General features: G+C 34.3%; 2 protein-coding genes across 2 annotated transcripts; one reads left to right on the top strand and one right to left on the bottom strand.

Annotated features, from left to right (window-relative positions):
- Nucleotides 1-1,248: 1,248 nt before the first annotated feature.
- On the top strand, nt 1,249-13,326 carry eIF3b (eukaryotic translation initiation factor 3 subunit b). The gene is made up of 11 exons (XM_028182229.2): nt 1,249-1,679; nt 1,888-2,203; nt 2,564-2,750; nt 3,443-3,669; nt 4,227-4,403; nt 4,491-4,809; nt 10,432-10,692; nt 11,057-11,175; nt 11,509-11,662; nt 12,034-12,142; nt 12,874-13,326. Exons 1-11 carry the CDS (start codon nt 1,556-1,558, stop codon nt 12,966-12,968), a joined length of 2,088 nt encoding a protein of 695 aa, XP_028038030.2. The 5' UTR covers nt 1,249-1,555; the 3' UTR covers nt 12,969-13,326.
- On the bottom strand, nt 8,486-10,185 carry LOC149501157 (uncharacterized). The gene is made up of 3 exons (XM_089734403.1): nt 9,286-10,185; nt 8,887-9,004; nt 8,486-8,598 (listed from the first exon to the last, which is right to left on the bottom strand). Exons 1-3 carry the CDS (start codon nt 10,183-10,185, stop codon nt 8,486-8,488), a joined length of 1,131 nt encoding a protein of 376 aa, XP_089590529.1.
- Nucleotides 13,327-15,509: the final 2,183 nt, after the last annotated feature.

The raw sequence follows: 15,509 nt of genomic DNA on the forward strand, positions 1-15,509 counted from the left end.
CATCTACAACGTAAATACGCCTCCCACCTTGAGATATAAGTTCTAAGGTCTCAGTTTACTTACTTTAGTTTTAGTTTGGGTTTACCTCGAAACCACTCGAAACATCGAGCCCAATATTCTCTAAACTTCCGGAAGGCTGCGTGGAAACTCCGCTGAAGAAGCTGGCGATCTATTTGTAAACTCCCTTGAGGATTCCGCTGGTAGCTTTAACTTAAGTGACATATGTCAGACTCTGTTGAAGATGATTTGATTTTTAGGCAACGGTTTGGCTCTGCCCCTAGCATTGCTGACGTCCATGAGCGACGGTGACGACTTACCATCAGGTGGGCCGTAAGCTCGTCTGCCTACAAAGGCAATAAAAAAAAAACATGATTGTGACTCATACAGAGAGCCTCGCCTCTGCTTTCCAAGGGTTTATACTAACAGACAAAGCATTGCAGAATCAAACAGCTTTGAAAGTAAAATGGCCATTAAAATTAAATAATGTAGCTCGGTGCAGAAGTGTACAATATTTAGTATTTTGATCAACACAAAAAGCGAATACCAAAAACATCAAGAAATTCATAACGCTCCTATAGTTATGACTGGGAGAAACGTTAGATTAACAAAATTATACAATATAACCAAATTCTCCGCATTCCCGCCATAAAGTCCTGTTTATAAACATTGTCTACGATCAATTCACTTAGAGTATGGAGGGTAGAGGTAAGGAGTACCGTCTCATATGGGAGAAGCTTGAAAAAGTGTCCCACTTTCAGCACTAAATAACAGTTTAAAATTCACCAGAATGGCGCTAGCATAGGCACAGGGTATATGAATTGAGCAGTTGTTAACTGATTGAAGTATGCTGAGTAAGGAAATTTAATATATTTAATAACTAGAGTAGCTAGTAACAGTGTAATATACAAGACCTCACATGTTTACGTAGTCCAAACTAATTTCGTCAATATAACCTAAAATTATAGCTGTGGTAAAACGTGGAGACATCGATTGCATTATCTTATCAGCTTTAAATAAAATACTTTTTGTGATTTTGTAGTGCTTACAGTTCTTTCGTCTTTTTTTATTTCTCTATCTAATTCTAACAACTTTCAGCGCCTTTTTTAAAATTTACCCGGTTGCTACTGTAGCGCCACCCTTACCTAGCAGATTTTAACGGACACTTTTTACACACAGAGATGGTTCTCCTTACCTCTACCCTCCATACCTCTACCCTCCATACCTCTACCCTCCATACCTCTACTCTTCATACTTCTACCCTCCATAACTTAGAGTAAAAAATCACAAACATATTATCTGCTTAGAATAGTTTACGTTCAAATGACATTATGTGTACTATGCCATGGTGTTTATTGCGCCGCATGCAAGATTGCCAAGAAATTAAGAAGTTTTTTCTAATAGTATTTACAATTTTCATTGAAAATCGTTTTAAAATGATGATAGCAAGACATATTGTCAGTGAAAGTTAACAAAGCAAACTAATTGTCAGATTCTGTATTATCTATGGTCTGTCACTAATGGCGTGTCTGGGAAGTGTACACGTTAGATCGTCAAAATGGCTAAGAAAAAAGGCGATGAAAAAGCGAATCCAGCTCCTCAAAGTGACAATGAGGAACAGAACTTTGAAGAAGAACCTGATTTTGACGACCCAGAGGATTTCGTAGAGATTCCTGAAGAAGGTAGGCACTTTTTTGAAGGACACAACTCCCCGGCCATATGCCTCGCCCACGGAATTAATAGTATTGCAAAAGATGTTTTGAGTATTTCTACAGTTTGATGCACCCAAGTGTAATAACTTAAGCACACAAAATGTTCTACTCCGTATTTAAGTAGTGCTCCATGTAAATTCTTGAGGTCGTGTAACTTAACCTAACTTTGACGTTGCAGAATTATTGGCGGATATTTTAGAACAGAAGCCTAAGGAATCTGACGGTTATGAAAACGTTGTAGTCGTAGACGGGTGTCCGCAAGTCGGCCCCGAGCGTCTTGAGAAACTACAGAGCGTTATAAACAAAATATTTAGTAAATTCGGTAAAATAGTCAACGAATACTACCCCACGACCGAGAATGGACTCACGACTGGGTACATTTTCCTAGAATACAGTAACCCTCAGAATGCCGCCGAAGCCGTGAAAGCGACGAACAACTGTAAATTAGATAAACAACACACATTTTTAGTGAATCTTTTCACGGACTTTCAAAAGTGAGTATAGAACAAGTTCTTTTTTCAAACTGTTTTTTTAATAACCAAGTAAGTAATACTAGACTGATACACATAATACTAAAAGTGGGTATAGTTTTATTAGGATAATATCTAAGAAATTTGTTGAACCATAAACATCTCTTGTAAGATTTTAATAGCATGTGTTGTTTTCTTCCATAAACTGTCGAATAAAGAAGCTAAGTTTAAGAAAGTATTGATTCATGTAATATTTTGGTATTATATATTTTATGTATTGAAATTTTTTACTAAAACATTTTGAAAGTATGTAAATAACTAAATATTTTTCAAAAATATATTTAAAAATGCAGTTTAATTAATTCAAAATAATTGTTATATCAGGTATTCAGATATTCCTAAAGAATGGGAGCCACCGGCACCTCAACCATTCAAGGTGCAGTCAGATCTGCAATGGTATTTAATGGATCCTGATGCATATGACCAGTTCCTTGTTGGCATTGGGACTGGTGTGGCTCTCCAGGTGTGGCAGAATGCATTACCTGAACCCCTACTGTTACAGGAGAGACCAGTAAGTTTTTCTCTCTTAAGAATGCTCTTAAATATGATAAATTTTGAGTAAGATCTTACAAAACTCTATCTTGATAATTATTATTAATTATGGCAGATCATTGCTTTTATATATATAATAAGTTCAAATTATTCAATGATTAAGAGAGTTTTGTAAGTGATGAATTATGGAAATCATTTTGAAACTGATTTCTAATATTTTTTTATTCCTGCTACTTGGAGTTGTCTGAGAACAGAAGCTTTAAATTGATGATAACTGTATTAGTAAATACATTAAAACACCATGAGCTTTATATCTCCCAAGGAATGTAAACCAAAAAAGTATTTAAAATTTACCAGTCATATACCATGATCATAATTTTTTCCACAAAACAGTCACCTTTCCAGTTTGAATAATGTGACTAATGTTTATTCTGCTCACTGGTGTTTTCACTGTAAAATTAAGACTTTGGTCTTGGGTCTCTTGGTGGGTTAAGTGGGATTCACATTGTTATGTCTGTGGGCTCTAGTAACCACCTAGATTAATGTTGATGATGTTGCTCAATAACTGTATCCAGTGTTATTGATATAGTAATAGAAGATCATTACTGTTCAGCACAATTCTGAGCATGTTTCCGTCATCAAGTTTATGTACATTAGTCTGAATTCCTTCATAAAATTAATTGCTTTAATAACACCACTACTTTCCCCCAGAACTGGACCGAAACCTATGCCGTCTGGTCACCTTTAGGAACATACTTAGCAACTTTCCACTGGCGAGGTGTAGCACTATGGGCTGGTCCAAAGTTCTCACAATTCCAGAAGTTTTTCCACCCTGAAGCTAGGTTTATATCATTTTCTCCATGTGAGAACTACATTGTGACGTTTTCACCTAGTGGTGACAGAGGAGATGACAAGAAATTGATTATTTGGGATATTAGGTAAGTAATTTCTAGATTACTTTAATATTTTCTAAGATTTTAAGTAACTGTATTGATTTTGATATATTATATCAAAATACCAAATAAATACACAAATTCTACCCCTCCTGGCTGCTTTACTCGCCCACTTGTCCTAGTGGAACTGGAAAGGGCCACCAGTAATGCAACAATAATAAAAAACAATTTCCAAATTTTACAACTAATTCAATGTCAACACACACACTTCAGATAGTAGTTGTAGCAGTATTCACAAATAAATGAATTGAGTTAAGCTAGTATAATTAACTAAGATAGTATTGATTAGTTCGAAAAAATCAAAATAAATGTGTGATTCAATCTTAAATTCCTTTTTTTACTCAACATATTCACTCGAAATAGGTATGAGGCTATGTTTAATAGCATTGTGTAAAGAGGTCACAATGTTTGGTATCACTTTTTCTAAAGTCACATCATTCATACGTTATAGTTTAGAATTGAATTAATTAAACCCTTTTTTTTTCAAAAACCCATCTTTTATCTTTCACAAGATCTTACTTAAATTAAGCATTGTCCTACAGAACTGGTCAAGAGAAACGTAGCTTCCCACCTCCTGATGAGTATGTTACCTGGCCTATTTTCCGTTGGAGTAAAGATGACAGGTTCTTCGCTAGAATTGGTGCTGATGTTCTCTCTGTTTATGAGACTCCAGGTTTTGGGCTACTTGATAAGAAATCAATCAAAATACCCGGAATTAGGTAAGTTTGCTATCATATATATTCCACAAATTTTATTGTAGATCATTTCAATACTATTCTTAAAGTAATTAAAAAATGCTCTTGCAGAGATTTCAGTTGGTCTCCATCAGATAATACTCTAGCCTACTGGGTAGCTGAAGACAAGGATGTTCCTGCCAGAGTAACACTCTTGGAACTCCCCAATCGTACTGAAGTTCGTTCCAAGAACTTGTTTTCGGTGGCTGATTGTAAAATTCATTGGCAGAAGAGCGGAGACTACTTGTGCGTAAAAGTAGATCGTTACTCTAAAGTGAAGAAAGATAAGATTGATATTAAATACTCTGGAATGTATTATAATTTCGAGATCTTCCATATGAGGGAAAAGGAAATTCCTGTAGATTCCGTCGAGATCAAGGAACCTATTCAGGTAATTAAGTTTTTTATTATGTTCGTTTACCATAGCAAGTTTGTTATTTTATTTGACTTTTGCAAGTGGTAGGCAAAAAATTCGAGTTTCCAGTTTCCACCCTTCTTTGTATTTGATAGCTTTAACATTTATCTTAAAATAATGTTCTTTAAAATTCACACTGAGAGCCTATAATCATTTGAAGTGAATTTGAATATAGGCTCCAACTAAGACGTCATGTCCTTGAGTGATGGTGAACATTTACCATAAGGTGGGTTGCCTACAAAGATACAATTAAAAGAGAAGGAATAGAGAAAATATTTAGATATTTCAATTCACCGAATTTTAGTGTTATATATTTATCACCGTGTTCTATAAATGTTGTATTTATAAAAGGCAGGACCAATCAATGACCAAGTTATTTTCAAAAAGCGTCTCGTCAGCTTTTTTAGTGCCTTCATCATCAGGGTAGTTGCTCATGCCTATCAAAGCAGGTTATATTAAAATGAAGGACCACAGAACTAATGTTTTCAGCCTTAACTAAAAATCACTAACGTTGTGGGTTGCTTAGTGTTTATGATTAAATACTATCAACAAATAATTATCAAATGGTGTAAACATTAACTTAACATTTCAATTACAATTTAACCAAATGTTCTCCTTTATTTGCAATTTATGTAGAATGCTCATAAATTGTATGTTTTTGAAGAGATTTTAAAGTTATTGTTCTTGGTAGCTTGCATTTAAAAATTAGTGTCTTATGAGACAACAAAAGTTAGATACTTTGTCTACATGCACCGGTATTTTTAATATTGCCTTTATTTATATAATGGTATTTACGGTGTTTAAATAAGAAAAGACGAAATTGCGTTTCTTCTAAACAACAAGAAACAACATTTAATGCCCTTTCTTCAATAATTCTATAACACACATTTCACAACGTCCATTAACCGAAAAATTATTTAAACAACTATCAATTGTCATATGACAGATTGACATTCAATCATTCATTACATCTCCCCCGCTGAAAAGACAATTGTAAGAGGCAGTGAATGGTTTTACAATTGTTTATCATATCAGATAGACACTGGAGACAACTTTGTTATATGGTAGAGGTTTGATTCTGCTTTTTTGTGTCCGGTGTCAACTTCATAGATCGATTCTGAAATCTTCTTTAGTATTTTGTATGGCCCTATTCTCAATTCATCCATTTTTTTCCTGTTTAGTTTATTTCCATTCTCCACATAAACACTATCTCCTTCTTCCAATTTATACCCTTCTCTGTACTGGTCAAATATATTTTTATTATAATTGTGAGATTTTATTGTGTTTTCTAAGGCTAATTTTCTATCTCTTCTCAAATCTTCTGTTGTACAACTTGTTTTCAAATGTAGTGGTAGAATACTCACATTTTCACCCTCTAGAAGGTACCTGGGAGCAAACTTTGTAACTGTGTGTTCTGTTTCATTATATTTTTCTACGCATTCTTGTGCAATTGTTGTCCAAGATGTCTTCTTATCGCTTTCGTTTATTTTACATCTTATCTTATTTGTTAGTGTTTGATTTAATCTTTCGTTAAGCCCATTCGAAAAAGGCGCATCAACAGCTGTGAAAACTATTTTGATATTATTATTCTTTAGAAATTCTTTAAATTCTTTTGAATTTATGCCAGGGTATTGGTCTGATAATACCATATTAACGTCATAATTTTTTGTTACCTTTTGCATTAGCTTAATGAAATCATTGGAGCCTTGAGTTTTTGATGTACAAATATAGGCATACCGTGTGAAATGATCCACTAGAAGATGCAAATACCTTTTGGTTGATCGGGATCCTCCAAAGCCCCCAATAGTATCGATGGATACAATTTCAAACGGGTGTGTGGCTGGTCCCAAATGTGACATTAAACCATATTTCGACTTCCTCCTGGACTTGTTTTTAATGCAGGTTTCACACGCATCACACATTTTATTAATGTTTGCTGTAATATTTTTGGCTGAAAAGAATGGTGTTATTTTATTTGTCATTTGGGTTCTTCCAATGTGGCAGTACGTGTCATGGACTTTTTTTATTAGAGCTTTGCTAAATTTTTCTGACAGTATAATCTTATTTCTTCTTTTATTTTTCTTGTAATAAACTTCATTCTCTAATATGTGCTTATTCTTTTCTTTTTGTAGGTCTGGATTTGTTAGCTGGTCATTCTTTATTTCTTGTAGGTCGATTAAATTTACGACCTTTAAAAAATCGTCGTTATTATCATTTGCTTCTAAGACTGGATTTCGGCTTAAGCAGTCCGCTTCTTGATTTGATTTTCCTGGGTTGTATTTAATTTCAAAATTATATTGTGATAGATAATATGTTAAATCACCTAGTTCCTCATCAGTTCGAGCTTTAATGTTCATATTTTCCAGGGGTTTATGATCTGTGTATACCATAAATTCTTTTCCCATAAGCCAATGTTGCCAGTATTTGACTGCTTCTTTTATCGCCAGACATTCTAAGTATATTGCCTTCTTCTTTTTCTGTGCTTCTGTTAATTTCTTCGAAAAATAAGCAACCGGTTTACTCACGCCGTTTTCATCGTCTTGTTTCAACACTGCTCCAACTCCTTTGATACTAGCATCTGTGTAAATTCTTATCGGTGAATCTGGGTCAAATATTTTTAGGATTGGTTCTGAGCAAAGCAATGCTCTAATTTTATCAAATGCTTCCTGGCATTCTGCCGTCCATACAAATTTCACATCTTTCCTTAATAAGTTATGTAATGGATCGAGGATAATTGCACTATGTGGTACAAACTTATGATGAAAATTTACTTTTCCCAAAAACTGCCGTATATTTTTCCTTGTTTCTGGAATTGGGAAGCTTTTGACAGCAGTTAAATAATCTTTTAGAGGTCTAACTGAATTGTCTTCTATTATATGACCCAAGTATTTAGCATGGTGACTTGCAAATGTACATTTTGAAAACTTCAGTCTAAACCCTTCCTTTTGTATTGCTTCCAGTAGTCTCGATATGTGTTGTATATGTTCCTCAAAAGTTTTAGAAAAAATTAAGATGTCGTCAATAAAGTTTACTGCAAAGTTAGATAGTCTGTGTTTTCTTATAATATTGCTCAATATTCTTTGGAAAATCGCTGGTGCAGTCTTTAACCCAAATGGGAGACAAGTCCATTGAAAATGTCCTTCTTGTGTCACAAAAGCAGTCTTATGTCTATCTTGAATTTTCAATGGGATCGACCAAAATGCTGAGTTTATGTCTAATGTAGAATAATACTTACAGTTTACTGTTTTGGTCATTAAGTCCTCTATAAGTGGGAAAGGTTGTGATTGTGGAACTACTATTTTGTTTAAATCTCTGAAATCTATGCATAATCTTGTTTTTTTATCATCTTCTTTCTTATATGCTAGAGTTACAGGAGCAGCAAACGGGCTGTAAGATTCCTCTATCAAATTTTTCTGTAGTAGCTTCGATATTTGACTTTCAATTTCTGTTCTGTCTTCAATTGTGCATCTGTACGGACGCTTATAGCAGTATTTATCTACCATCAAGTCTATATGGGCTTCATAATCCTGCACAGAGCCAACATCATATTTGTCCTTAGCAAAAACAGATTTGTATTTATCTACTAACTTCTCAATTTTTGATTGCTGATATAAATCTAGATGATTTACAGACATTTGAAATTCATCAATGTTTACATGTTCATTGAAATTAATTTCACACAATTGTTGGTATTTATAGTAGTACCCTTTTTTACTATCTCAGAGTATAGTTCCATCTCTATCTTCTCTTTCTCTTCTATTCTCTCTTTAAATGTTTGTTCTTTATTTTTGTCACCTAGTACATCAGGAATTCCGACATGTGTTACATTATTCTCATTAAAACAACGTTCATTTGAGATTATGCTTTTCTTTTCGGGATATTGTATGATGTTAAGTTCTTCATTTTGTATTAATTTGAATTTTTTTATACAATCCAAACCAATTAAGAAGTCATAGTTAAAATTTTCATTATCCACCACAAAAATATCCATATTTCTTTCAATATTGTAGATTTTTATTTTTAGCGTTACCATACCTTTCGTTTTTTTCTCACCATTAATAGTTTTTAAGTTTACAACTTGCATATCATTTGTCTTCTGTTTCTCTTGTATTTTCAATAATCTTGCATTAATTAAAGAAACATTAGATCCAGAGTCATAGATTCCAGAAACCTTCAAAGTGTCATTTATTTGTAAACTTATTTTTATTAATGGTGGTATTTCTAGTTTTTTGGATTTTTCTCATTCAGTTCTATTTCCAATTCTGAATTATTTACTGTTTTTACCACAGCTTTTTTATTTTTTTCTTTGAACCAACAGCTGTCTTCTGGGTGGAACCGTTTCCCTTTTTTTTCATTTAAACAGATTGAGCATGGTTTCTTTTCGTCAATCTTTTTCCCTTTATTATCTAAAATATATGAGCTGTTCCTTTTTTCATATTTATTTTTCATCACCAGATGTTCCAATTTTCTTATCTCATTGTAAAGGTCTTCCGTTCTTTGTAATGTTTCTTTGTCAATCTTGTCCGCCACATAATTGGGTAAACCAAATGCTATGAGATCAATAATTGTTCCGGTATCCACTGTCTTCCTGACTTCCAACAATAATTTCTCCTTCTTTAAAGCATACTCAAGTAAGGATCCCGATTGATATTTAAAGGCAAGAGCATATCTAGTGGAGGACCAACCTTTGTTCGCAAATGTCTCACAAAAATTTTTCTCCCATTTGCTCCATTCTGATTGTACTGTAAGCTTCATCAGCATACAACTGTACCAATCTACACCAGCATTTTCTAAGAAGTTCTTCAAAATTTCAATTTTTTGTTTATCCTCGTTTATTTGAAAACGTTCACATTCTTTATTAAAATCTTTGATCCACTGTAATGCATTTGAATTACGGCCGTTGAATTTTTCTATAATAAAATCCTTTGCAATTTTCCCTAAATTTTGTTTTTCTGGTTTCTGCTGTTTTTGTTCTTGTAGTTTTTCTAACAGTTTTTCAAGCATGTGATTAGAATCACTAGATGTCGATTCATAACTAACAGGTTGTTCTGAAATCTCTTCCAAATAACAATCATTGAATTGCAAATTTTGTTCTTCATCCAAATATGTTTTTGAAATTTCCTCCGTCACAGTTATCCATATTTTCCTCGTTTGATGCCTTTTTACTAAAGAGTTTTTTACTCTGGTGTAGTTAGGAGTAGTTGTGATCACCTTATGAAGATTTACGGGTTGATATTCGACTGGGATTCCAAAAACTTGTCCACTTGGTGTAGCAATGGAAGTTATGCATATGACGTTTGTTTTTCCATCCGCCATTGATTTCATTGTAAAATCAAATCTTAATTTCTCCATTTTCTCAATATATTAGCAAAAATGTTGTTTTATAATGGTATTTACGGTGTTTAAATAAGAAAAGACGAAATTGCGTTTCTTCTAAACAACAAGAAACAACATTTAATGCCCTTTCTTCAATAATTCTATAACACACATTTCACAACGTCCATTAACCGAAAAATTATTTAAACAACTATCAATTGTCATATGACAGATTGACATTCAATCATTCATTACATTTACAATATTTGGTTTTTTTATTAGGCTTTTGCTTGGGAGCCAGTTGGGTCAAAGTTCTCTATTATTCACGGTGACCCAGCAAACATCAGTATCAGCTTCTATCAAGTAAATACTGGCCAAGCACCTACATTGCTCAAGAAATTCGAGAGGAAGCCATTCAACCATCTTTTCTGGTCACCATCTGGGCAGTTCATTGTCCTGGCCAACCTTGGACTGACTGGTGGTGCATTGGAGTTCTTGGACACCAATGACTTTACCATTATGAATGTGGCTGATCATTATCAGGTAAATCTATTTTTATAGACTACATATCTTAAATAAATAGATTAGAGGAGTTTGTGTAATTAACAAACCACGTAAAATCATTCTGTACTAAAATATATTTTTTTGTTTTTTTTTATTGCTTAGGTTGGTGGACGAGCGCGCAGCCCACCTGGTCACTGGAGCCCATAGACACCTACAACGTAAATGCGCCACTCGTCTTACACCAGCTACCCCACCTTTCAAACCGAAACGCATTGCTGCTTCACGGCAGAAATAGGCAGGGTGGTGGTACCTACCCGTGCGGACCCACAAGAGGTCCTACCTACCAGAAAAAAAAACCAGTAAATCCAGTAAAACCAGTAAATCAATTCATTACCTTTTGCAGATGTCTGGTATCGAATGGGATCCAACAGGACGCTATGTAGTGACAGGTGTGTCTTCGCTCAAATGTAAAATGGATTGCGGCTATTACATCTGGTCATTCCAAGGCAAGATACTCAGGAGGTCAGTTATCTTTGATCATCTCAATAAGTTGAAACTTAGAAAAAAATGTACAGTTATAAGTTTACAAAGATAGTATTCATTTTCTTTCGCCTATATGTCGTTTCCATAATCTCCAAATATTTTTTTTATTTTAGTGCTTCTAGTTAAGAATAATAATGTTAAAATTGTATTGTTTTTTACTCAAAATCCAAAGTAATTTCCTCTTTGAATATAATTAGCCTGATCTTATTATAGTTTTTCATGAATCATGTTACATCATACAGGGAGAAATTTGGATTGAAATGAATATTCTATTAATTGATACTGTAATTTTAATTTTGTTAATAATTTCAGAGTGATGAAGGAAGGTTTTGCGCAGTTCCACTGGAGGCCCCGTCCACCGACGCTGCTCTCTGAGAAGCAACAGAAAGAGATCAAGAAGAATCTTAAGAAATACTACTCGCAATTTGAGTCTAAAGATCGTATGCGCAGTAGCAAAGCTAGCAAGGTAAATTTAGTACTGTAAGTCTGAGTAAGTTAAGTACTGAGATGGAGTTTTAAATATAGATGGGTGTTATGGAGCGCTTGGTGTTGATATGGTATGCTACAATCTTCTTGACTGCATTTCTGGCATCCCTAATGTTCGATAGCTACTGTTATGACTATGTTCAGTTTGCAGTATGAAGTAAGCCTACCTTCGATAATATTAAAAATACAAAATGAGTTGGAGGTGTAAACGTTTTGGTAAAAAAGTAATCTTCATGTCTCATGCTGAGAGGTTCGAGGCCCTAATTTTGTTACATATGTAGAGCAAAAAAGTAATCACTAGCAGTTTTGAAATTTTTTATTGTTTTATTCTATCATGGCAATGTTTATCAGGAACTGGTGGCTAAGCGTACTGAGCAGATGAAGAAGTTCACGGAGTACCGTGAGTCTAAGATCCAGGAATGGAACGAGCAGAAGCCGCGCCGGCTCGAACTTAGAGATTGTAAGTTTATAAATAGACATTGGATATTCATATAGCTGAAATTAAACTTCATTACTATTTTGAGCAAATGAATGTCATCAATATGAAAATCGGACTTATTGGCGGGAACGTGAAGTTGTGTGATTTGTTTTATTTTGTCTATTTGGTGGTTCTTCAGGTTTAAATGTTATTACACAGTGGTTTATTAACTGTTTAGTATCTGTGAAAGTTCACAAATGTGGAAAAATAAAAAAAGCCGCTGGATGTAAGTTCTCGGGATTTTCCAAAAAGTCCACTGAAAAAGTCTCTGTAAATAACCACCATTTTACTGAGATTATATTTCATCCCATATTATCTCATCTCATTTCATTTCATTTCATTTCATTTCATTTCATGCCATGCCATGCCATGCCATGCCATGTTTCATATTAATCAACTTCATTTATTTCACTTCATATTATCATTTTTCATATATAAAAAAGTGATGGTGCAGTTTTCATTAAAATTAAAATAAGACTTGACCTAAAGGTCTTATTTACCAGGTCATAAAATCCCTTAAAAAAATGTAAATTCTTGAAAACTACTGGTTACGCCGTGACATGCCAGATATTATAATAAAATGAATTTATAATATGTATAATATTTTTATATGTAATTAAGTGCTACAAATGTGCTTCTGTTTTCGCTTATGGAATTTCGCACATGCTCGTTTTGATGGAGATAAAAATTTTAATAATCGATTATTTTTCCAGACGTAGACACAGACGGTCTTGACACGGATGCGGTGAATACAGTCGAAGAAGTTATTGAATTTTTCGTGAAAGAGGAACAAACCGTCATCGAGTAGTCGCTATACGCTACGCACGTTTGAGGTCGGAGTCAAGAGGCTGCGACCTCCCCAAGAACCGGACAACACCGGATTTTTTAAATAATTGAACATACATTTTAAACTCGTCAACTGATCATCAGCATTTGTTTCTGTCTTGAACTGTTACAAACGAAATAATTCCATAATGTTCATTGTAATGTCTCAGTTTATCGAAATAGTTAATGTTTTTAGAATTCATATTAAATTTAAATGTTACAAATGGAATGTGGTCTTTTAATACCTGTTTTTATATTCTGATAATGGTTGTAAATTTATGTTGTATTTATTTTATACATACGCTATGCTGGTGTGAAATAAAATGTTTGATGGATTATTATCAAGAATTTGAGTGCTTAACCTCCATACATTGTAGGATTAATAAGTAAAGTTGCTCATATTTAGTAACTAGTTTACTGAGTATTTTATCAAATTAGATAATAAAAAATAAAAAATAATTTGGAAAATTAGCCTTTGGTATTTACTAGATGATACTGTTTCATAGTGAAAGTGGAGGCAGGTAATAAATCAGTAACTACTGGTCTAGCTACACCAAAAAGACCAAATGATAAAATCGATTTAATATATTAGAATTACACAAAAATAAAGATTGACTGATGCTGGTACTTCAATTATGGTCAATCGATTTGTTTTTCAAATGATGACGTCAGCTTCGCTGATTCTATTCTTTATTTTTATTCCCTTCCATAGTGAGTAATTTTAATTACAGTCACTTAAATTACACAGTAATTTTAATTACAGTCACTTTTGCAAACAATTCAAGTGTACAACAATAACAATAGAGAGCTCTACCACGTTGGGCAACTCGAGCCGAAAAAATCTTAAAAATACCTCACGCAATTTTTTTTTATTGCCCATGTAGGCAGACGAGCATACGGCCCACCTGATGGTGGGTGGTTACCGTTGCCCATGGACATCAGCAATGCCAGGGGCAGAGCCAAGCCGCTGCAATTAATGGACGCCCCCTTCAGGGTATTATTTCTTACTTTGTCAACATACTTCAAACCTGGAAATTGAGGGCTCTAGTTTTGACTATTTTTCTCGTAGGTTTGTTCACAAAGTGCAATGAATTTGTAAATTGTTTTTTTTTGTTTGAAAGAGGTAGTCCCATTATTAGCGTGCCGTAGGTAACAATACTTTAGGGAAATATATTCCAAAGTTTTATTTAGTATTGAAGGAGCATTCATGTCAAAAAATAATCAAAAATACACATTTTCATAGATAACATAGGAGCAGGCAGCAGCTTGGCTGTGCCCAGACATTGTTAATGTCCGTTTCGTTATATATTTTCATAGCTACATCTACATATTAGGCTCAGCTACATATTAAGGGTTAAAGTATGAATTACCCCCCCGCTGAGACAGAGCTCTCTGAGCGCGAAAACACACGCCCTCAGCGCGCGCGACGACGACCAGTAAAATATTGCGAGTCTTAGTTTAACTGTACGATTCTCAACTCATTTTGTATTTTATTTTAGTTATTGTGTCGCTTTTATATTAAAAACTCATACCAAATCAGTGTAAACATTATTTCTATATCATCTTCGCCAACAGCCCGGAACAACGAACTCACAAAAACTCACAAAAGCCTCGCCAGTCGGACTTGTAGTGTTAAAAAATTCGTTTTTTTTTTCATTTTAGATATTTAATCAAATTATCTACCATTATTATCTATACATTGCTGCCATCGAATAGGAAAGTCATTTATGCCTTTGCGATAACTCTGGTGATCTAGATTCTAAAAACTGTGTGAAAGCATTTTGTAGTGCCTTCTGGGAAGAAAACTTTTTATCACGTAGAAAATTGTACAAATCACAAAAGAAATGGTAGTTCGTTGGAGCAAGGTCTGGCGAATACGGAGGGTGACGAATGGTTTCTAATTGCATTTCCTATAGAGTTAAAACGGTTTCTCGTGCTGTATGAGGTCTCGCGTTATCGTGGAACAATAATGGTGTAGATCGATTCATGAGTCGGGGCTGTTTCACTGCAAGTTTTGCTATCATTGTTCGGAGTTCGACACAGTAGACATCTGCCGTTATTGCTTGACCAGATCGGAGAAAGCTATAGTGAATAACACCATGCTGAGATCACCAAACTGTTACCATTAACTTTTTATTGGTAAGCTTTGCTTTAGGACACTGTTGCGGCGTTTGACCTGGGGTCCGCCATTGCATTTTTCGCTTACGGATATCGTAAAGAATCCACTTTTCATCACATGTCACAATTTGATTCAATATTCCTTCATTTCTGTATCGATTCAACAAGGCAACATAAGTTTCAACACGCGTTTCTTTCTGTAGATCATCCATATTTCATATTTTTTATTTTATTGATTTAACGCAAATGAGTCAATATTGTTGGCAAGGTAACGTTAAACCGTGCCGCTAATTCCTGGGTAGTTTGGCTCGGACCGGCTTCCACCATATCTTTCAATTCATTGTTATTCACATGTGTGGGCGGTCTTCCACATGGCTCGTTCTTCAAATCAAAATTTCCATCATGA

Source organism: Bombyx mandarina, chromosome 17 (assembly GCF_030267445.1).
Source record: "Bombyx mandarina strain Sakado chromosome 17, ASM3026744v2".
NCBI classification, from domain to species: domain Eukaryota; kingdom Metazoa; phylum Arthropoda; class Insecta; order Lepidoptera; family Bombycidae; genus Bombyx; species Bombyx mandarina.

Bases quoted from the DNA above. Each gene is read 5' to 3' on its own strand.
- LOC149501157 (XM_089734403.1), bottom strand. From the start codon at position 10,185: ATGGAGAAATTAAGATTTGATTTTACAATGAAATCAATGGCGGATGGA. The intron at 9,005-9,285 runs GTGATGAAAAAT...GACACTTTGAAG, and splicing joins TAAGAAAATTGGAACATCTG to GTTTCTGGAATCTATGACTC. The intron at 8,599-8,886 runs GTGAGAAAAAAA...AAACATTTAAAG, and splicing joins AAACTTAAAAACTATTAATG to AGAGAATAGAAGAGAAAGAG.
- eIF3b (XM_028182229.2), top strand. From the start codon at position 1,556: ATGGCTAAGAAAAAAGGCGATGAAAAAGCGAATCCAGCTCCTCAAAGT. The intron at 4,810-10,431 runs GTAATTAAGTTT...TTTTTTTATTAG, and splicing joins AGATCAAGGAACCTATTCAG to GCTTTTGCTTGGGAGCCAGT. The intron at 12,143-12,873 runs GTAAGTTTATAA...TTATTTTTCCAG, and splicing joins CCGGCTCGAACTTAGAGATT to ACGTAGACACAGACGGTCTT.